The sequence below is a fragment of the Taurulus bubalis genome, assembly GCF_910589615.1.
Source record: "Taurulus bubalis genome assembly, chromosome: 6".
Lineage (NCBI taxonomy): Eukaryota > Metazoa > Chordata > Actinopteri > Perciformes > Cottidae > Taurulus > Taurulus bubalis.
Genome location: NC_136594.1, coordinates 20,610,451 through 20,634,860, shown reverse-complemented (window position 1 = coordinate 20,634,860; position 24,410 = coordinate 20,610,451). Strand labels below are relative to the sequence as shown.

Sequence of the window (24,410 nt, the reverse complement as noted above, 5' to 3'; positions counted from 1 at the left end):
ACACCAGCTTATCCTCAGGCTGGATCGTGGTGATGGTGGCGTCAGCGGCCGGCGGTGGAATCAGGGAAATACTTTGCTAAATTATCCTTCGTGCAATGAGTTTCCTGAAGTACCTTTTCTCATCAGTGCCATGATTATTGTCGGAAGTTGTAGAGGGTATTGGCAGGCCCTAGAAGATGTTCCAGAGATTGGTTCAAATAAAAGTAAATGAGTTTTCAAACACGCCGAGGACCGATGTTGTGCACGACACATTCCGATGCCTTCGTTAGCTTAAAGCCTCGCGTGCTTCATAAGGAACACAGTGGTGCATGTGTTTAAGGTCCATGAGGACTTTCTAACAGCTAAAGCCATTTTGTTACTAAAAAAGAAATTACTGAATTAACTTTGATTGAAAATGTTATTCACGAGTACAAGTATTACTGAATCCACTAGAAGGGCACCTTACAGGACACTTCATGACATTTTCTCCACATGGAAACATGAGAGGTGCCTGCATCACATTTTTATCAGAATTTTAAGGGAACCCATCACACTTTCTCCACTCAAAGACCACCCTCGAGGGCCTTGCATCACATTTTCTTTCACTTTGTGCCACTGTAGACAGCATCCACATACGTTGAGAATTGATCTGCTGTACAGAGGCAGCCAGCCATCATCAGAGGAGAGGAAAGGATGGAGAGACGTAATCTCCTTTTTAAGTTGAGAAACAGCTGTTCAAGAGATATGACCATGATGTTGTGTTCTCTCCCATCTTATATGACTGTTTCCTCTAAAATCACATATACACAACCAATAAGAAAAACTATTAAAAATCCATGTATGTACTGGACACGTGCGCACACATTGATCCATGAACACACACACACACACACACACACACACACATGTAAGCCCAAATGTGCAAACGCAAATACAGGCGCTGATGCAACAAAACAGCAACAACTGAAGCAGCACTTTGATGATAATTTCTGTAGCTGTGGCGTGGATGCCTGGAGAAAATGTTTGTGGACTGCAGATGAGAGGGGAGATTTGTCCCACAGTGAGGCGGCATCATGCCCTGGACAGACAGACAGCAGAAGAGTCTCTTCAAGGTTCGTGGCGGCACAGCAGGACGCCAAAGAGGTCAGGTGAGACGGCAGCATCAGACCCTGCAGTCGAATCAGACCAGACGGCGGGGAGCAGCGCCACTGCTGAAGAAAACAACGCACCAGCAGCTGGGATCTATTCAAGATTAACTGTACGATATCAAGTCGGAGAAGCTGAGTGGAAATTGAAAAGTTCAATAAAAAAAAAAGAGACATTTCCAAGTTCACGAATGGCAGTGCTTCGAACAAGTGATGGGTTGGAGCGCTTGTAAAGGTCGCTAAATGCCCAAATGCACACACCGATACATGCTGCCTGTTACAGGGAAGAAGCAATTAGCAGTTACAAAAGAAGAATAGCAACAAGACACACAGTTGGATTTTCGAAAGGTTCTTTCTCCTGTGAATGTATTCTTCTGTGGGTCTGAAAGCCTATTTACTTTTATTTTAACCCAGCTGATTTCATTTTGGACCAGACCCTGTACTCAACCATGGGGACAGGTAATGCCTTTGCATTTACACCAGATTTTAAAATCTTTTTTTTTATAAGGATTTAAAATGTATGAATGTGCTCTTGTCAAAGTAAGTTGTATGCAGCACTACGCCTCCCAAATTGGATTTTTGTCACTGCGGTTTTGCAGAGGAAGTCTAAAAGAGAGTGTGATCTCTCGGGTCTAAATCACTACAAATATAAGTTAGGCCACCTTCGAGGAATGTGCAAGCTCAGTTTATAGCAAAGGGAAGATGTTTCACTTTAATACATTCCTACATAACAGGTATACGGTATTTAGTAGGGAAAGATATTGATTTGGAATGTTAGCATCTTACATATACAACAGTTTTGGACCCCCAAAAGATGAGGCAGTACCTTCAAATTCAAGGGTTTAATATAACTTAAAGGGTAACTTCTGTATTTTTCAACATGGACTCTAAAGGACTAATGGCGCAACAGCCGAGTATTGAAGGAGAACGCTGGAACCGGCCGCTGCAAAACGGGCATCGAGGGCAATGTATCATTCAAAAAAGCAGTTTTTTGCGACAATCAGGCTCAGATTGTCATTATAAGTGTCCGACAACATTATGGAAAAGATCTGACAGAGAAATAAAACAATTTTCTTCCACTTTCACTTGATCCAGTCTGTTAGCTATTGTGTCCAACTTCCGCTCAAAGAAAAGTCTTGTTGTGACATGTTGATATACTCAGGCTCAAATCAATAACGGCTCCAATGAATAAGGACGGCCATCGATTTCAAAGAACTCAACCACATTGTGGAAATCATCTAAATGTTCAGCCGTGACATTGAAAACGCTATTGTCTGCAGTGCTTTTGCTTAATACTGGACAGAAATTAGTTTATTAGTCAGTTAGACACAAAACAATAATGGGGTGCAGGTTGAAATAATATCAAAGTCATCTTTTAATTGAGCCAGATTAATATAACTGGAAAGCAATTCACAGACTAAAAGGCACAAAACATGTGCACATTAGTAGTGACAAGCAGTCTATTTCAAACCTTTAAGGAACATAAAACACATTTCACAAGATATGTGGCTGATTTTTGTGTCACCTTTTGATGCAGTGGAGAGATACTTCTTCATGTCATTATGTCTTTTGTACGCCAGCTGCCTTCCATCTAATACACACATTGATTTCGCTTCATTTGCCAATACTTATCCACCCCTGAAGGTGACATTTGGTCTGCTCATTTCCTCCACACCATAAAAGTCAACAGGTCACGAGAAACAGATGGGAAATGCTATTCCTAGCGCTGACGACGATGCCACCACTCGGTCCTTGTACAACGTGGAAATGAAAATAAATATATTAACCCGGGTCGATCAATAAGCTGGAGTTGGTTATTACTGTGACTATTCAGCTCACTTGACGAAGTACATTATTTACAAGCATCTCTTACAAAGTGGCGATACGTATTACTATTTCGCTAAGAAGTCATTCCTATTATAGTAACTCTCTACAGAAAATAGGAGTTATTTGCAATCTTTGAGTCACTTCCCTTATCTGCATGTAGTGTCAAATGATGTCAACGGCCCTCTGAATGTATTGATATTCAGTACGTTCAGTAGATTACATTTACTGATTACATAAAGAAGGGAAGAAAATGTATGAAAAACTTAAAGTGCTGTGCACAATCCAGTGACCAACTTGGTTTAAAGTCTTCAGCAAACAGGCTGTGTGTTGCTAAGATAACACAAGGTTCACTCCTCCAACGATTTGAAAAACAAAAATAGACAAGAATGAGAAGTCTAAGAGGGAATATGTTTATTACATTTGTCAGAACTGGTCTATGTGCGGCTCCATTCCTCTTTCTGCCCACGCATAGACGGGTTACATAAATGGTTTCAATGCTCCAGCCCACTCAGTGTTTTAGTGGGCAGTCCACAAGTGAAAGAATTAGAAATGTATGTATTCTCTAAATGACCTATGCTTCTCACATCCAGCAAGAAAAGCTACAGCACTCAGTTCATGTGCTACTAGTTTGCATTTGTGATGTAAGATCCGTGAAGAAGAAGTTTGGGGAGAAGTGAATGTTCATTCAATACAGCAAAAAGTTCACACTCACATCTTAAGTCTCCTATTGGTCAATTGTGGCTATTTTCCACTATTACACTTTGACCAGTCTTTAAATATCCTCATCCAAAAGGTTTTAGAGACACCAAATGATATTTATTGTTTTAGATAATACATTGAAAATAAAACTTGATTGGATTCATTGCATGTGTATACATCTGCACACTGTTTATTGTTTGAGTCATTCATATTTTTCTGAGCTCCAAACCTACAGCAGGAATTGACCAGCTGGAGATTTGCATCTTTATCTTCAAAAGCTGCATTCATGTCATAAATGTGACTAATAGGGATTTTACTCCTCGTTATAAGCTTTTCTACTAACTCATGAATTAGTGTTCAAGTTTTACCACATATTCATCTTCCTAACCTGCTGCTTCACTTCCCGTGAACACACACTTTACTCTGTGACTTCAGGTGTCTCCGTCTCTCCTTCACACAGTCTTTATAAATACAATACAGCACATGGATTAAAAACAGCACAGCACAGTCACAAGTATATCTAGCCACACAGAATATTCAATCACCAAAGGGGGACCATAAAAAAATGACAGAAATACAGAGACATGCCAAACACCTTTATTTTCCAGTGTAAGAAGGAATAATTTATTTTCTATTCAACTAGCAGAGTTTATGATAGGAGTCGATAAAAAAACACAACACACAACAAAATAAACTCCACCATGCACTCTAGACTGAATATTGACGCCGCCTCCTCCTCTTCAAGTATCTTGTCGACTCCTCTTCTTCTAACCTATCGCCTCTCCGCCACCCGCCGGCCTCCTCCTCTGTCTTTTTTGTCACTTAATAAGGAAGCTGAGAGACAGAGAAGGATTAACAGGAGTAAAGAAGAGGACAGGGGAGAAGCAAAGAAGATAATAGGGAGAGAAGAAAAAAAAAATATATATATATTTTCTTTGCAACAAACCATTTTTAGCAGAGGCCTCAAAAAAAAAAAAAAAGTAACAACCTTTGGCTGCTGCTGATTTTCTTGGTAGATACGGCGGTTTCAATTTGGCAAAATAGCTCAAATGCTTGCAGAAGATACATCTTTTGATAGAATTCTGAGAAGGTACTGACTGCTTCCTTACAGTTTGACCTTTATTTGTATTGTTGCTAGACAGACAAACTAAATGTTACTATGTTGTATACACAACAACAAACACTATACTGGCCTGATTTGTAGTATTTAAAACACTTCTTCTCGAGCTATATTCACATTTCAAGAGCCATTCACAACTTTACAGCTCTTTCGTAGAGCTGGATTGATTCATAAGCAGCATGAATTACAGACTTCTTCTTTTAAGGAAACTACATAAAATATGTACCTGAGAAATGAAGCATAAGCAGAGAGCACAACTAAACCTTCCAATCAAAGTCGCGGACGTTAAGCCCCTCCACTGAGCTGGCAAAATGTAATTTGGTCCTATTTCCAGGCACAGGTGGCACCAGGGTCAAAGCCCCCATCTGCCCCAGTGAAGTGCCCCTAACAACACCAATCCCTTCCAGCTCCAGGGGGGACTTTATTCTTGCAGCCGAAGGTGTTTTTGTGTTGCGCTGTAACTCTCAGGACTTGTGGAGTGTTTTCTGTCACACATTAAATCTTTTTGTATGTATTGGTGACCTTTAGCTCAAAGTGGAATCAAATTGCTGCTGTTGTGGCTCAATAAGCTGAAGGCCTTCAGTGTCCCAACACATTCACGATACGATGACCGACAGAAAACACCCATGAAAGTTCCATGATTTCTAGTGATCGGGTTACGGAGGGGACGACGTGTGAATTGTATGCATTGAGTGTTCTGCAACCAAATCAGACTGCAAATCCCTGTGGAAGGTTTCGCTGGCAGATCGGTCTCCAGAGAAAGAACCTCGGCGCTGTGGCTTGTACATTTTGAAGCGAGTGTTTCCAATCGAACAGCTGTCTCAGGATCAATGAAATAATGGGAATGGATGGATCCGATTTTGGTCAGGATTTTTTTCCACTGTGTCTGCAATAACTTTGTAGTGATTTTATGTCAACTTCAGTGATTTTAAGATTCATTGTATATTGTGCTTGAATAACTGTTGAGTAAGTTGGATGAAACTTGTGCGAGCATCTGTACGGCGCTACTGTGCAGTTGCTATAGTTACCTGTAGGGGTATCCATGGTACTTGGACCTGAAAATGGAGAGCAGGAAGCTGAAGAAAAACACCACCAGGCCAAGGCCGACCAGGCAGATGACTGGAAAGAGAAACACATACAGATTGTCATTAAGTAAGAAAAAAAAAACATACACTAAGAAACTGCGACATGGTCCATGAAACGTTTTATAACTTAAAAGTTGCTTCAATTGCACTTGATGTTTTTGAGTTTCCATAAATTGCAACTTTTTTTGCAAATCCCGCAGCCACCCTCATATATGCATAATAATTATTAGACAATGGCCCGTGAGAATGTTTGATTCCTGGCTAAAGGCGACCATTTAAATCATTTCACGCACATTATAACCGCTGATGCAACTCTTCTGTTTGATCTCTGTTCAAATTGAATGTGCTCGCAGGGTTTAGACATGGTACACACTGAAAGCATCTTCTTCTCTCTCTCTCTCTCTCTCTCATGTTGGTGGATCACACAAACACACACGCACACACACACACACACACACACACACACACACACACACACACACGCATCTACACAGACCTACACACACAGCCAAATGATGAAAAAATGTTTATTTGACATTTGCTATAATGCTGATTGAAAGGCCGTCTACACCATAACCTGAGGCTCTTCATCATTCCGACACATTTTAATATTTACTTTATTTCAACAATACACTATATGTATGTGCCACTGCCTTTTTCTCATAATCAACCCTGCTGTGCTGCAGAAAATTGTGTTTGCAACTACTATCATCTTATTTCCTCAGTGGCTATTCTAAAGTGAAATATACATAAGCATGATCTTTAATCTGCAGGGGAATTGTGAGTGTGTGTGTGTGTGTGTGTGGTTGGTTGCATGAGTCTGTGCACACACACACACCCTCATGTAGCGGCTAATCCTTGAGAGGGACTGTGTTAAATTAAACTGTCACCACCGACTGATATTGTTAATCAGGGATTACGATGAGGACCTCTCCTGGAGACTAAATAGTGAGATATGTGCGCGTTCTCGCTGTGTGTGTGTCTAAAGTAATGTGTGTATGGGAGAGAGAGAGAGAGAGAGAGAGAGAGAGAGAGAGAGAGAGAGAGAGAGAGAGAGAGAGAGAGAGAGAGAGAAAGAGAGAGAGAACAGAGAGAGAGAGAAAGAGAGAGAGAAAGAGAGAGAGAAAGAGAGAGAGAAAGAGAGAGAGGGGAGGCAACGTCAGAACAAAATATTTGGCTTGGAAGTGTATCACAAATTCTCAGTGTAAATGTCTGTGTATGTGCTGTCATTCATATCTGGGGCTCCAATGGTCTGCGTGTTCTGTGTGTGTGTGTGTGTGTGTGTGTGTGTGTGTGTGTGTGTGTGTGTGTGTGTGTGGTCCTGTGATCTGTTTTGGATGTGTTTATAAGACTACATTTGCTCTCCCTGCTCAGTGTCAGGTTAACATTACTGTTCTACTTTCTTTCTTTCACTTTAGACACAAATCATACATTTACAATCATTGTACACACACACGCGCGCACACGCAAACGCACGCACACGCAAACGCACGCACACAAACCTGAGCGGCTGTCTTGTGCTGCTTGTATGTGTTTGTTCAAGAAAGGGGCAGCGGTTGAGATGACATTCAAGTCCAAATGCATCTACAAAAGGCACACACACACACTACATACTCAAATACGCAGGAGGCCCACTAAGCAATCAGCGTGTGCGTGTGTGTGTGTGTGTGTGTGCACTTTCTTCTCCTTCTATTCTTGTGAGGATCAAAGGGCATCAACCAAGAGGGTAAATTGTTAAAAATACTTTGTCATTTTTTACTTTGAATACAACAACATTGAGAGGTGAGAGGACAGATCTGGGGTTAAATAAAGGTTACACTGATGACTAATTCAAGACAATGTCCTGACAAGTATTGTAATACAAACCTGTGTGTGTGTGTGACATTGACAGAGTGACTTGATTGAGAGCATTGCATATTTGAGAGTGCGTCCCCAGGGAGAGAGCCCTTATGGCCTTGTGTTCCTTGAGTTGCCACCGCTAAATATGTGCCTGCGAGGACGTGAGCGACAGACCGTCTGTGTGTCTTCATTAAGTTTAGTGGGGTGTATTTCCCATAGCTCATCAGTTATGACTGAGAGGTATCTTAGTATGCTTCCGTGGATAATGACACTCAGATACACACACGCACTAAGCATGCTAATGGAAGTGATTTATGACCTTGGTGAAATGTTTAAGCTGAATGATTTCCCTCAGTGACGAAGGTGGTAATCCGTCTTTTGACTGTATGACTCAATATGGCTCAATTCAAATGATGATATATTAGCATGGTAGAAATAAATGTACCTTTCTCCAGCACGGGGGAGCCAATAAACATATTAAGTTAAGCCTACCTCATTAGGAGGACAAATATGAATAGATATGAGGATGCTAAATGGTTCTTCAGTTCATTCCTTGGTTAGCAATTGGCTTCAAGAGACATTAACTGACTCAGCTTCTGGATACAACCTCCCACAATTATTTCATTGTTTTTATGCCAAACTGCAATAGAAAAGCTGGCTGTCTCTTGTGTTTTGAATATTAATGTTCACACTACCCAATTACAAGTGAACCAGGAATTGTAGATACATGTTTAATGGACTCAAGTTCTTGGAAACCTGTTTCTGCACATTGAAGTGAGGCACATCTACATGTGCAGGCAGTGGAAACTAATTATCCCCCTTTAGCTCATTCCATTAAAGAAAACAAATGAAGGAATAACCGTGGGCATTTTATTATCACACAAACTAAGACCTACTTTTCATTTGGACTCCTATAAGTTTCCATTAGGGATGTCACGCAACCAGGAATTTAGTAGTCGGTACAAATACCAGTAAAATTCCACGATTCTCGATGTCCAATTCAATAGGACGGTAAAAGAAAAATACAATAAATCCCATACCTTCAATATACATTCATTACCGTTTGCATACTGGTCTTTGTGGATTTATTGTTCATCCCTGATGATCCATGTTAAATGTCTCACCAAGAACAACATTTTACAAGATTTCATTTTGAACACATCATGATAACATTAAAATTGTCCGAGACCCAATACTAATTTTTACTGAACAGAGCTTGAATGCATCATAACTTCAATGCACCTCCGCTTTTAGCTGTTAGCTCTGTTGTCTAGCCAAGCAGAATTTTTGGGTATTTTTATTTGGATTATTTTCAGATTTTTGGCATTGACTTGGTACCAAAGTATCAGTTCTCTTGACAACCCTATTTTCTTGAAATCTGGTACTAACTTTGGTGCTATACAGCATTTACCAGACAGATATGGAACATTTTGAGCTGTGGCTTTGCTTTAGTGGCCTTTACTGCATTTTGTTCCTTCACAGACCAGTCTCAATTTGTCCTAACTCTTCAATTTCTCCTTCCCATTTCGTTCTCCCCCTGCTTGATATTTTACTCCTATTCACTTTCCCCTTCCTTCCGTCTATCACCCCCATCCACTGATAATACATATTATGTAGTGCTTTTGTAACTCCATTTACTATTCCAGTAACTCCCTTCCTGAGAAGCCCCATTTGCGCTGTGATTTCCTACACAGATGCTCATGGAAGCAGCCGATAACTTCCTGTCGTTGCAATCAGCAGTATGGAAGCTATATGCCGGGGACTTAACACCCACATTCAGTGATTACACTACAATTCAAGCTTAATCCTCTCTCTATTACTGACAGGCGACTATTCGCTGTGCTGCTTTATAATGCACTTATTTAATTTGTGTGTCCGTATGTGCGTGTGTCAACTCGATGACAGCGCTGTGTTGGATTAAAACAAATGTTTATTTCATGCAGGCTCGTGTCTGGATGTTGTGTGTGCTTTACGTAACAGCTTTCTGTACGCATTAGTATGCTTGCGACGCGGGACAATGGGATCTGGATGATGTTTTTGCTTCAGTTTATTTAAAGTAGCAGGTGGAAATTACTCAAACAAAAGAGGTTAAATGAAAGTAGCTGATACAATAAATAATAAAAAAGGGAAGGAAAGGAAAGGGCAAGAGAAAAACTGAGATGGAGAATAATTGGATTATGGGAGAAAAGGATAGAGAGACCTGTTGGAAATGATGGCGCAGACAGATAATTGATAAATGAGTCATCGTTGATGTGCATTTGATATGTCAGCCTCACACAGGTGACAATTAAGCGAGCATGTGTGCATGTGTTTCTGTGTGTAGAGGTATTCAAGTGGCCTGATACTGAGAAACAAGTCTTGAGGTAGCTATGAAGTCATTATCATTTTAATTGCCAAGCTTTAACATCTCAAGGAGAACTCATGGGTAAAGTAGAACAAAAAGTTGATAATCTTGCCTTCTGATTTTTTTTTCTGTGTGTGTGTGTGCATGAGTTTGTGGCCTCACAGCGGCATTGAACGGCTTCTGGAGTTTCTTTTTTAATCACACACTTTAATTAAAATCGAATCCACTTGTGTGTAACAGTGTCTGTGTTTGAGGTAATTATCAGTACGGGCCATCTAATATCTAACTCCCCTTCTCATAATCTAGAGATTATGCAGAATCTATGCTTAGGCAGTAAAGGAAAACGGTTGAAAGCAAGGATGCCATTAGTGTGGTGAAGTGAGCACCGCCTATTTCAGATGAACTGAGTTGCATGATCAACCCTCCGGGACCATCTGTCCTTCAGTCAAGAGATGTGTCGATTCAAACATTTGCATTTCCTTTGGACATGTCAATGGTGTACATTAAGCATTTTGAAGCTGGCCTCTGTCAACACAATCTCAGTCCCAACTCATCAAATACCACTTGGTCAGTGGCCGTATGCTTCAAACCGTGAAACTCAACGTACACTTCTACCATCAATTTTGAACGTGTGAGGGACAATGTGTCAGTTTCTCAGCTGTTTAGTCTTTTAAAAATAAACTTTAAAACACAAGTTTACTTAGTTGTTAGATTTACTTACGCAACTAAACTACTTGGTTAAGTTTCGAAAAAAGATCATGTTTGGGTTAAAATGTCACATAAAATAACTGTTCAGCAAGTAACTCTGGAAGTTACGTGACATAACCATGGTAAAACGTTGATTCATATGAACAGCAGTCTTCTCAGTGAAAGTCCTGTGTTTGTTTGAACCCGCTCAACACTCCCACCTGCATAACCACAAAAATAAGTAACCTTATCCTTGGGTAACACGGTTTCAATTGTATCTGCTCTTAATTGTGCATCACCACCAGTCACAACGCTGTTCATAGATTATTATTATATAGAACCCTGAAACATTTAGTATGTTAATCAATTATAATTGGGTGCCTATTACATTTGATTAACATACAAAGATCTTCCTTCTTTCCTACCAGAAAGGGAAAAGGGTGGGTTTGGGCGCACAAGGATCCAGACTGATATGCTCTTGCAAGGGGGATCAGGTTTCATAGAAAGTTATTTGGCTTTCAAGAGCAGTTGAAAAGATGTAAACTATGGCTGCCAGAGTCTTCTGCTGCAGTGGCCCCTGTCTCTGCAATGCTCTGCCTGAGGATCTGAGAAATGCAGCCAGTCTATTTAGTTTTAATATAACTTTTTTAATATCACCTGGAATCTGGTCAACTGCCCCTGCCTGCAATGTTCTGTGCTTTTATGCCTAGTGTTTTTTTGTTGTTGTCTTCTAGCAATTTACAAATAAAATGTATCATTAATATTATTGTTATCATAAAATGCCCAGAGCTATAAAAGTAGCGAAGAGAACATTAATTCAAGGAGTAACACTTTTATTCTAAAAGTACTAAAAAAATGCCTCATAAGAAATAAAAACGACGAGAGATAATGAATTGAACTCAGCAGCAGGCGAATTTTTCGCAACGCACCGTTCGCCTTTTCGAGTCATTCGCGCCACCCGGCAGAAAATGTGCTTTTTCGCAACCATTCGCGTCTGTGCATTGACTTTGCATGCAATCTACTTCCGCGGATAATTCGCAACGCCTTTGGTGTGAACGCAGCATTAGGCGGGACGTTTCCTTTTCACCGCAAAGCAAAACACGCTACCGAAACTACAGAGCTTCACCAATCTACATGACAGCAATCTGGTATTGGTGGGAGAATATTGAAAAGTGTAAGAATATTGAAGGTACGTTAACTCGTGCTATTGGCTGAAGTGGAAAGCTAAACAGGACGAGAGGAATTATTCCAATTGCATTGGGAGGCGCCTCTAACATTCTAGCTAGCCGAGCTAGCTCACGGGGGACATCGGACTTCTGTAAGTAACTCCTTGGGCGTTACAACACACTTCAAGGATTAATATGAAGGCAAATCACTGTCAATATCCGGGAGCACAAATGAGATCCGCTCAGAAAAAAACACTGGCGAGCGAATGCTTTGCCAGCAAGAGAGCAGTGATAGAAGTTGTGCGCCAGTTGTTTTTCGTGGCGTTGATGGTTTTGAAATTCAACTGGCATTTTAACTCAGGCTTGGTTTATATTATTATTTATTTTAGTGCATATAAGAAATATGCCTTTTCAGCTGACTAGAATCTGTGTTCATAGTTAAAAGAATACTATCAAACAATAGTATTTAAATTGACATGATAATTACATGATTTTACATTGAATTGTCCATTACAAGCTTCAGTCTTAAGGAGAACAAAAGCAATTAAACATGATTAACCACGTGGGTTAATTAATGTTTGTCAAGCGATCGACTGCCCTAGTTTTTATCAGTTATAATAACAAGACATAAAATAAGAATGATTGCTTTGCAGGTTTCTTCTCCATGAAGACACCAATGCCACACACACACAACTTGAGCTTAAAACGGGAAATAAAAAAGTACTACTCACTTCTCCTCTTGCCAACATCACCCTTGGAGGTGGCAGCCTCATTTAGCAGCACCATCCCCATGGTGATTGCAGCATCTGGGACAAGGTTGTCAAGGAAACAACACACTTGCATACAGGAGTGGGAGAAGCTGGAAGAACACACTGAACCAGTAAGGAGGTTTGGACACATATGGACTTACAGATACGCACGTGTGCGTGCATGGGCGCACTCAAACAGATTAGGCAGAACTTCAGTCACTGTAAGACAGCACCGAGTTCACATAAAAGGTTTGGAAACAATAATGTGAATCCCAATATAACGCAATCCAGTATAATAGACCGAGAATAAATACCTTTCAATTAAAGCTCACAACCACCGTGTATTGTTGAGACTGTGTCAGAGAGGAGTTCATTAAACTGGAGATAGTGAAGGCCATAGTTGATTGGTGCATTACATTACATTGTATGCTGTGATAGACTACAATTAAAACAGGAGAGACTTTGCTCATAGGTCACTTGCCCTTTTTCTATTATTACCAATACAGCATTATGAAAGAAGGAAAATGAAGCACAAACTGTTTTGTGAGAGGGCAACATATGGCAACACAACAATATTCTTTTATTATTCCACTATTGGAATAAAATCGGCAGTTGTTTTTTTAACCCACAAAGTGTGGTGATGTCAAGTCAACTCTGCAAACATGGGAAACACATGTGAAGGAAACCAGGGCCATGCCTGTGAGAGTCATGGCCCTGGTTTCTGTGGACAATGATGCTCTCATGTAGCGTACATTGTGATGCATTTTAATAGCACACATTTTGTAGAGAGGAACAATTCCCAGTCTGCTGTGACTGTTGCAGATAAAACTGAGCATGGAGAGGTGGAGAAGATATTTCCTCTGCTAGGTCTTCTCTAGCTTGGACTAGGTGGAGTTACACTGCTGACGTGCACTTGTAGCATTTAGCTATTGTTTACGTTATATGATCTTTTGAAATTGTGACATAAACCTTTAATGAAAACAGTTTAGACACCGTTATGAACAGTGCTCCGTTCAACACTTCAGCGCTGTTGTAAAATCCCTGCGAAGCCCAGCCTCAGGTGGCTTATAATTACAGATTCCTTTCTGCAGCGTGTGCTGCATACCAATCAAAATGGCTGAGAAAAACCTGAAGGGGTGCACGAACAAAGGCTGCCACATGCGGAGATACAGAGCGAAACTCAGGCATTGGCGAAAGTCATGCCGAGCTGCCAGCACCAACACAAGAGATATCTCCGCATACAGCAACAGAGCTGAAACATGGGAGGTGGCAGTTTGGGTGCTTGCAAGAAGATGAAAATTTATAATAAAACATGGATACTTATCAGTGTATAGAATAGTACCATAGGCCATCTGCATTTATTCAATCTGTCGTGGTGCACCCTAAACCCTCTAGGAAATATTCACACTACATCCACATGCGTATCATTAGATCCACATGCATATCATTAGAATACAATATATTTTATCCTGTGAAGCTGGAATATTTAACATGGCTGGACTGGCTTACGTGCTCATGACCAAAACAAAAAGTTCAAAAGCTTTGATATTAGTGCTTCCACACATCGATGTTCTTACATTGATGAGTAGACGGTATACAGTGTTCTCTCTTTGGTGGCTTGGAGTACAAACCAAAACCTAGTCTAATTTCAGACTTTGTTTAATCAGCTGGTATTAAGAGGTTTGTCGGGTTGCTGATGCCGTCTAACTTCATCAATTCAATATATAATATTATAATTCCAGGCTTCCCTTGGAAAAGAGATCATTGTATCTCAACGGGACCGACCTGGTAAAATAAAGGCTAATAAAAAAAAAAAAATGTTTTAATGTGTGCTGGTATGTCAGACATTTTCACAGCATACAGATATTGTTTATCATCGGAAACCTGTCATTTGATGTTATCTTTGCTGGAGTGTGAAGACCTGCAAGTTACAGAGATCAGCTTCCATTGTGAAGACACTTAGATGAAAACATTAACTATACGCGAAGATAGGACATCAACATTTTCCTGAGCGAGAATCCCCACCTATGTGTCTTCACCTATCACTATCTGGGACAGGTTAGCCTAAATGTTCGGTTGACACAATTCATTGACCTGTCCTATCTGAATATTGTGAAACATACATCTGCTCATTCAAATGTGGGGTGATCGCTTGGTAGCAACAGTCAGTCTACATTTCACACTGAGATAAATACATTTATCTGTTTGTATTCCCTCAAATGGTATAGATATAGAGCCTCATGTGGTACCTGTGTATGTGCGTGTATTCCTGTGTATGAGGAATTATACATGTTTACCCATGGGGAAACTGCATCTATGACAGTCATAAAATGTGTTTACACCACCTGCAAAGAAAACAAGGGTAGGCGTGTTAGCCTTACAGCATGGTGTGAATGTGTGTTTCATTTAGATGTAATCAGATGGGCAGAAAATAAACTGTGTTAGTGTGGACAAACAAATATTGCTCAGCAGCAGGTGCGACCTTGGACCTGCTATTTCCCACGGGGACAAACACAACAGCTAGGAACGAACGGTATCATTACCCACACAGATACAAAAGCACTAGTGCAAGAACACACAGATACACAAGCAGACAGAGAAGAAGACAAACAGAGAGCAGGAACATCTATCCTGCCAAAAGTGCACACACACGCACACATACAAACACACACGCACGTTAAGTTAAAAGAGTACAATCCCTGGTCTTTGTATTGTCTGTTTGTTCGGTCCAGCCTCCCTATGGAGAATGTACACAGATGATAAAGCAATTGTGTGCCCAGATGCATATACACATATTCGTAGACACATATAAAGTGGCTTACAATGTGGTGGGTGTCGGCGGATGGAGAATTAAAGGAATTTGTTGCCAAGATGAGCTACTTGACATTTTATAGATAGCTAAATTGCTCTGGATGATTAGCATTTCGCCGCACCGTGTTTCAATTTACGCCAACACATGAAACATTCGAACACAAACGCGTCGGTGAAAGGATACTTAGAAGAAGGATGATGTGAGACTCGGCCACGAACTGAGCCTGACTGCTGCCATGAATATAACTCTGTGGATGAGAGAGAGAGAGAGAGAGAGAGAGAGAGAGAGAGAGAGAGAGAGAGAGAGAGAGAGAGAGAGAGAGGGACAGACATTTTAGATTAACATTGTTCACTTCAGTTGAAATGGGATTACACACTCAGTGAGATTTCTGAATGAAAGAAATATAGAACAATCCAATCAGGAAATGGAGAGTTGCGTTATCAATGATGAAGAACAGTAATGCGCAGGAGGCAACACCTAACAGGAAGGTTAGAAAAAGTGAGGAGAGAAAAGGATTTGGAAAGTTTTCAATAAAAAGGACATGACCGTTTTTGAAAAACCTCTTGCTCGAACATTAAGTTACAGAGAGAGTGACATATGCTACTATCCCAGGAGGTACACTTTGTAATGAATTATGAACCTGCCTTTCTAGCTGCCCTTCTAGCTTTTGAGTATAATAACTGCCAACCTGGACTTGGTTGTAGCCAAAAGAGCATCCAGCTCCTGGCTCTCTGTTTTTCCGTAACAAAGCAGAGGTTATGAGATGTCTTTGTCTGACTTTGTCTTCGATTTTTCTTTCGTTGAAAGATTTGGATCCAGCATTCAAGATGCATAAAGAAAGGGCTGTACAATACCTTGAACAGTGGGAGTCTCCATTTAGAGGTTAGGCTGTGCATGTGGGTTAGTATAATATTTTGTTCCTGTAAGGTTACTGACCTCTTTGCCCACACAGTGAAAAGGTAGCACCGACTCTCTATAGGGGAGAACTATTGATGTCTAGCAATACCAAAGCAAGCACGCATGCATGCACTCCTAGACAGCGCGAAACATATTTCATACAGATTTCTATTCATATGGAGAGCCACATTCATTCAAAGGGAGTCAGTAATGCCGTGGTCACAGGTTGTCATTTGTCATTTTTGAGTGGTTGCCAATTCTCAAGAGTGCGGGTGTTAAGTAACAAGAGCCGGTCCCTCAGACACCCAAGAAGCAAAAGTGGAGGAAGAAAGGAGGAGAGTGGCGTGCAACCATTATTGTTAAGTCTGACCAAGATAAACTTGATGCAAGTACATCAACATTCAGTTCATTTCAAACTTGGATAGGATTCAAATTAGAATTAGAATTAGAATTCCGTTGCAGTTTGGACAGGGACATCAATTTAGCCTTCCAAAATCTTTACATTAACCCTGGAATGTAACTGTATGTAAATATGTTCCAACTAGCCAACCAGTCTGACACATTTCGTTGAGGTGTCAATTTGCTCTGTATAGATCTCTGTTCCAGTCAGTACCCATTGTCTCAACCTTTGAAGAAAGTCTCCCACACAATGGTTAAAGCTCAAACCCTGCACAAGCAAGCTTTTCTGATAAGACGTCAGAGGCCCATTTCCAATGGCATCCATTTGTGTGTGATGGGAGAAAAGCGGACAGACAGACAAAGGAAGACAAAGTGGAAGTCTTGTGGAAATGAGACAAATAGGGAGAGCGAGACGAAGGAAGTCTTTCAGTGTGTTTCACATTGTTGAATCCATGCAGATTATTAGCGTCTAGGTTTACGGCACATCTAGGGTCTGTGTTTCCACTTGACTGCCCCAGTGTTCATTTCTTTCCCTATCAGACAGGAATAAGGATGGGAAGATGAATAGAAGATGACAAAGGAGGAGGAGTAAAGGGTGGATGGCTTATTCTTGCTTCAGTGGAGATAAATGAAGAATTGTTGCACTTGAAAGCAGACATAAAGACGACAAAGGCTCAAGGCTGAGACCAATCCTTTTGTCTTCAACACAAAACTATTGCTCTGCATTAGGCGGCTATTTTGAATCGTTATCGAGATTCTTTCATTATTGACTGACAAACCAAGGCTCCTGTATCAACACCATGAAACTATTTTTTTTTTTTTTTTGCACTTTTCTGAAGTTGGTGAGAGATTGCTATTGCTTTTTGCATTCCTTATCACGACATGACAAACTGTCATTGCAACTGCACTTGTTGCTAACAACTATTTCAATACATCACTAAGGTAAACAATCTGAGGTAGAGCCTATGTGGTACTGAGTCTAATCATTGTGAACTGATCATGAAATAATGGATGTAAAGGTTTTAGGCTTCAATTCAACTGTGTAGAGGCTAGAGCTGTTGAAATATTGCTGAAAACTCTTCCTGAATATGGCAGTGCAACCATAACTGTGACAGTTAACTGCAGCTGACTGTCCTCAGTAATGTTGACAACCTACTTGGCCCGTCTTAAAACAAGTAATCTGTCTCGTTAAACATGCTTTTTGGAAGCAACTTTTTTGCCGTGTTATCACCATCCATATCTATACAACCAATGTGTTAATGATGACATTATGTATTAGAGCACAGGTTAAGGATACAAAATCCTGCATTCAAAATGTTACATTTTAAAAGTACAAAACCATTAGCATCAGAATACACTAAAAGTACCAATGTAAAAGTATACTCATTATGCAGATGGTAAATTACATATTTACAGTAAGTCTATATCATTGGATTGTAAATATTGATGCATTAATGCATTCATAATTTGAATGTTACAGCTGGTAAAGATGGAACTAATAAACTACTTTATATAGTACAATACCTACGTAGTTATATACCACCACTGTTAGATTACGAGAATTGTTTACAAAGGGACAAAGTTCTTCTTCATTTTGCTTAAAGTGCACCAGATTGAAGCATTTCACTTTAAAATGAACAAAAACTTCTTCCGGGAGAGAATGTCCATGTCCCCTAGAGGGTCCAGGGTCTACCCACCACAGTCTCAAAGTTCCTGTGGGAAACACTGACTAAAGTGCTCCTTGTATACTTTATTTTAAAACAAGAAAATAGGATGTTTAAATCACTGGAAGAGCATGGCTTCATCCATAATTTTATCCAAGATTCAATGTGCAAGGGTATCTTTGAATAAAGTGTTAAATTAATGTACAGTAAAAAAATATAAATACAGAGCAATGGAAGTACTTTGCACAGCTGCTAACAAAAGGCCCATTATATGTGCCTTTTGTAAATCAAGGTTGCATATTATGCGACCTTGATTTTCAGGAGATCGTTGAACAAGTACAATATGATTATATGAAAGCAGGCTAAAGGGAAGTGAGAGGAGAAAACAATGAAATCACGAAAAACATCACATAACTCCTGTAAAGAAGCTTGGAAAAAGATTAATAAGAGACAACTGCATCAATATCCAAGGGTGGACTATTTTGTGCTAAAATTGAACAAACATAACTTCATAGTACACTGCTTTCTGCAAATTATATAAACACAAACTGCAGATAGCGGCTGTGAGCACCAGCAGTGCTTGGGGGATGAAAAATTCCTGAATCCATGGCCAGGCACTTCCAATTAATCTGATGGATTAGAATGCAGGAGCTCTATTCATTAGTGTGCGGAGCTGAGACTGTGTGTGTTTCGGTCTATGTAACTTTGCACGTGTATCCTGAAAACCAGTAAGTAAATGCGTGTTTCTGAACAAGACTATTTAGAGAGAATTTGTCTTCGTGAAAGAAGCGTGTGCTCATTAGAAAGTTGTAAGACATCATGGTGGTCTGGAAGTAAAAGCAGCTGCAGCTCGTTAAGCAAACATGGAGATGAATGGAAGCTAGCGTGAATAGTCACACTCTATAACGCTCTCTCTCTAAACACAGGTTACCTACACTGACCAACTTAGACACTTGTGAATGAGCCCATGCAGTCTTTGAAATGTGGTTCGCTGCTGAATATAGCCGGATATTATATGCCACAAATGATCCATTTTACATGCATTTGAATTACAATGGACTGAGACAAATTAATCTACATAATATATAGATGAAGACAGCTTCCAATGCTTCTGCTACTGAATATAAATATGTGTTGAAAACATTTAAAAGGGAAGAGAACTTTAAGCCTTAAACATGAGGTTTATTTGAAGAATCAAAAGAGAACTTTCACAACAACAAAACAGCTGTTTGCCTCAAGTTTTCACCGATCATAACCCCCCTTGTGTTTCTTTCCAGAATGTATAACTACAACCAACGTCGTTTGCGATGGTCTCTGATCGTTCAAGACTACAACCTTGAAATCAGTCATAAAAAGGGGTCTGAAAATGTTCTTGCGGATGCTTTGTCACGTGCTATGTAGTTTCAAACATTATGTTTGCGCTTGTTGGGTGGAGGTGTTACGTGTCAGGATGGCGCCTGTGTGTGTTTTCTCCCCTCCCCCCTTGTTTTTCTCTTCAGGTGCCAATCAGGTGACTGGTTGCCACCTGTACAGGACAGTCATGCTGATCCAAGGTTCCTCAGAGTATTAGCTGGCCAATCAGCAGTCGGGCCCAGTTGTAAAAGGAGGAAGCCGGTTTTGTTCCATGTCGTGTATAAACTGACACTGATGATGGTAAGAGTGAAGGTTTGTGGTGGGAGGTTGAGGACAGCGGGTGAGTTTGGGGTTCCCTTTACATTTGTGCAAACACACAGTAATTTGTGTCTAGAAACACAAGGTATATTGGTCGGCGCTCCCTCTGTATTTGTTTTGGTAAACCATTGTTTAGAGAAGCATGTGAAGCCATTTTATTTGTTTTATTTCCACAGGCAGGTAGTCAGGCCTAGTTTTGTGTTGACTTATATTTGTTTGGCACGACCACACCTGTCCCAACCTCTCCCACTTTATGGAGAACCTATTTAAATACACATGAGTGAAAGAATATGTCTTGTTAAACGTTACTCCTACTTTTGAATCTTTACATATTCTTTGGTTGTCATGTGTTCATCCCTCCTCATCCTCTTGACTAGACAAAAGAGAAGTAACCAATGTTTATCAATTTCATAATCTATAGGGACCGGTTGCCTTTTAGGCAAGTGTTTATTCAGTCTAATATAGAAGTGGTTGATATATCTTTTTTTTTAATGATAGTTTACTAAAGTTGCCAGTGGGCAAAATGCTTCCTCAGTCCCGAGCAAAAGTATTCAATCCTTTGATACTTTCATAATTAAATGCTGTTACATGTCAGTTTTTGGTGTAGTTGTAACACAGAGCATGCTGATATATACACTTCTCTCTTTCCGATGTTTTGCTTCTCTCCTTCCTCACTAGGGCTCAACTTTATAAATTCATGCAGGTTCATGCTGTGGAGCCGTCTGGTACAACTTTAATCTGCTACGGCTCCAATTAATCTGATGGATTAGTGTTTTAAAGAGGCCCATGTCTGTGAATGAGTTTAAAACATCAAGTCTGTATGTCTTTTAAAAAACGGAATTATGTATGTGTGAAAGAATCTGACCAACTGGTAAATAAAATAAATGTGTCTATTGTTGAGGATGTAATAGTCAAAGTCAGTTTACTCAAATGTATTTATACATTTTACTACTTGTAAGGGCAACCATTAAAATATCATGCAATGAAGTTTCAAATAAATCACAGTATAAACGCGCTGCATGACAGGGGAAACTCGTTAATTTCCTTAAAAGCATGTTTATTGTAGGTTGTCGAAGGCAATTGTGAAAACAATTAGTATTCTATCCACCTTTTTTATTTACCATATCCTGGGGTATAACACACTAAATGCACTCAATGAAAAGGTCTATGCAAAATGTAAACTGTAAACTGAGTAATGAGATTATGTCTCCAGAGGGTCTCAAGAAAATAAATGGTAAAAGGTTAACTCAGTCAAAAATCTAAATATCAACGTTAGAACTCAAACATGTCTAGAGCTTTTGCTAAACGCCTCCCCTAAGGATAATTTACTATATTGTTTGTTTCATTAGTATGCTCTATTTCAAGATCTCGGGAATATACATGTTTGCATTCTTTCTAATACAAGAACAAAGATGTGAGCTGCACTCTCTGTTCATGCACTCATTTGAATACATTGACATTAAAAAGCCTTGTTTATATAAGACTTGCATAAAACAGCCCATTTGTCAGACTTTGAAGCAAATTAGGTGTCTTCACCAATGCAGGCGTGTAATATGCATTTACATATTACCATGCATACACATAGAGGAAGGTCGTAGGCATCTTGCATGTTTATGATTGTATTTAAATGAGGTGGAGAACCGGCTTTCACAAGTGGGCGCCGTTTATTTCCTTAACGAGTCACATCAGAGTGTTCTGCACGTCACGGAAAACATACGCGACAAGAACGTTAAGTACCAATAAAAATGTCATATTTGGCATCAATGGTAAGTTATGTCGACGCTGATAGAAAAGTATATGAGCAATCTCTCTTAAACCAAACTGCTGTAGTGTTAGCTGTTAATAGCTGTGGGCCAGATGACCTATTATAAATAGCTAAATTCATCCTTTTCCATGCTGTGTCATGTGTGTGTGTGTTCTGTTTGGTAAAGGTCAGGAGGCACTCAGACAGGAGGGATGAATGAAAAGTCAACAAAGGAGAAAGAGGAAAGCAACAGATAAGATGAGGGATGGAGTGGAGCCATGTGCTTGATTTATACAAACAAAGGATAGGTATGACTGTGTTGGTTACATTGATAGGTGATCTAGGAAGAGAACCTCTGAATAAGAGTGCCGGCTAAATACCTAACACGTAGAATGTGAGCAAGAGCGTGAAAGTGAAAACCAAGGGGGAGAATGATTGTTTGCAAGGTGATGCAGCGAGACTGAATCAGACCTGTACGCTACACGCAACACTAACATTGATGCACGATGAAGCCAAGTCACGAGTAAACTGAAAAAGTTGGAAAAAAAATTAGGTTGTAGCTAATTATAGAGTGGACAAAAAAGCTATTAATTATTTATGATCGATGGCTAGTATTCGATATTAGAGTTTGCATATTTCTAACTTAAAAGAGAAATAAGCAGCAACACATCAATGATTAAATGTCTAGCTAACCAGACTTGAGAGCATGTGGGGTGTGATTCATCTGGTATAGCAAAGGGACTATGGGCAGGTTCACTGAACCTTTCATTTAAACAAATATGGTAGTCTATTTCAGGGATTCAGGTGATGCTTTAAAAGCTCATTATATACTCACTGTTTATGCAGTTCAATGTTTGCACAGTCCATGGAGAGTCAGTTTAATTACCCAAGAGTCAATTAAAACCATTTAAACCCTTCTTTCCTTTAAAAAAACAAAAGATTTCAGTGGAACAGCAGTGGATTCGCTCTTTATCTTCCCATAATTATGCAAACACACAGATTTATATAATGACATCACCAGGTGACTACAGTCCCATACAAGCTGGTGCTTTAAACAACTCCAGAATTGGATTTGCCAAAAACTCCTTTAGTTTGACCTTGGGTTGCAAAGGGTTGGTGCATTTCAGGAAACTTTTTTTAAAAAGGGAAGTTATGCAGGGAAATGTTGCACAATTGAATTCATGTTTTGTTCAAAGTATGCCCATTTAATGGAATTGTGAACACTGCTTGCAGCAAAAAGAATGAAAGGACTTCAGTCTGTGTGTTTGTGGGAAGACGGAGAGGCCAATGTCTACTGGTCTGAAGGAATATCCAGCCTAAAGGACCATTTATTTCTCTGCTTCACTACACTGTTCAATTCTCTCCATACGGCTCCAAAAACCCAGATAAACACACAAGCATTCCCTCACTCAATCAAATACACACACACACACACACACACACACACACACACACACACACACACACACACACACACACACACACACAAAAGCAGTACTCGCACTGACCAACATCGACCACACAATGATGCCCTCTGCAAGCCAAAAGTCAAATATTTGCAGAGATCCAATAAAAGTGACCTTTTCTTTCTCCCTTATATATGAAAGATTAGCAATAACGTAGAGAGGGCTGCTGCCTACAGCCGCAAAAAAAAGCCATCAACCAATAATGTGAAATCAGCTGGAATTATGATAATGTCATCAGCCAATAGTGTGGAAATAAGTATGTAGTTCGTCAAAGAAACATTGGTTAAAATACTTTAAAAAGTACAATTTGCTTCCTTAAGATCTTTAGTCGGAGACAGTTTGTTAATATTATAACTTGTCCAAGCCAATACTCATACAAAACTTCTTTCAAGAAATACTCAGACAAGAAAACGCCTTACCTTTACTTTCTTTCCCTGACTTTTTTTTCTCGTTAAACCTCCTCTCCCTTCTGACGCGGCACAAACACTTTTCAGCCGTGTGTGGCATTTCAATGTTTTTCTTTTGTGTACAGGACTGTTTGTAGCATTTTGAGTGGGTTTGTCATATCTGAGTTTGGCTTAATTGGGCGTACACATGTATGCAGTTACTGTAGATGTAGACTTGGCCCGTGTGTGTATACGTTTGGTAAAACACAACTGTATCTATGTCCCATTGTGTGTGTGTGTGTGTGTGTGTGTGTGTGTGTGTGTGTGTGTGTGTGTGTGTGTGGAAGTGTCTGAGCAAAAATGAGCGAGCAGTATTTTCTTGGCTGCACAGTGAGACGCTCACTACAATTTCATCTGCTTCGTTGGGCCATTCATCAGTTGACAAATCCTTTCAATATAGTCTACCTGGCCTCACTCGCTCATCATTCTAAAGGAATTACAATGTCTGGGAAAAGTGAGAGAGAGAGAGAGAGAGAGAGAGAGAGAGAGAGAGAGAGAGAGAGAGAGAGAGAGAGAGATTAGAGGAAGTAACACCAAAAGAGGATGGAAGTAGAACAGCAAAGATAAGGCTGGTATTTATTCACTATAATCTGCCCAGTTCAAGTTATTCATAGAGAGGGGAAAAGAAGGATTTGTAGCATAGGAGGGAGGACGAATGTGGGAAAGGTGTG

At 40.0% G+C, this 24,410-nt stretch overlaps 1 protein-coding gene across 1 annotated transcript in view; it reads right to left on the bottom strand.

The window, feature by feature from the left end:
- Nucleotides 1-4,233: 4,233 nt before the first annotated feature.
- The window catches only part of LOC306737383 (dolichyl-diphosphooligosaccharide--protein glycosyltransferase subunit TUSC3), a 34,954-nt gene continuing 14,777 nt past the window's right edge, over nt 4,234-24,410 (bottom strand). Inside the window, exons 6-9 of the mRNA XM_079219109.1 lie at nt 15,636-15,699; nt 12,623-12,697; nt 5,799-5,889; nt 4,234-4,484 (exon numbers count right to left, since the gene is read on the bottom strand). Coding sequence (XP_079075235.1) covers nt 4,469-4,484; nt 5,799-5,889; nt 12,623-12,697; nt 15,636-15,699 — 246 coding nt within the window. The 3' untranslated portion in view covers nt 4,234-4,468. The remainder of the gene's footprint in view (nt 4,485-5,798; nt 5,890-12,622; nt 12,698-15,635; nt 15,700-24,410) is intronic.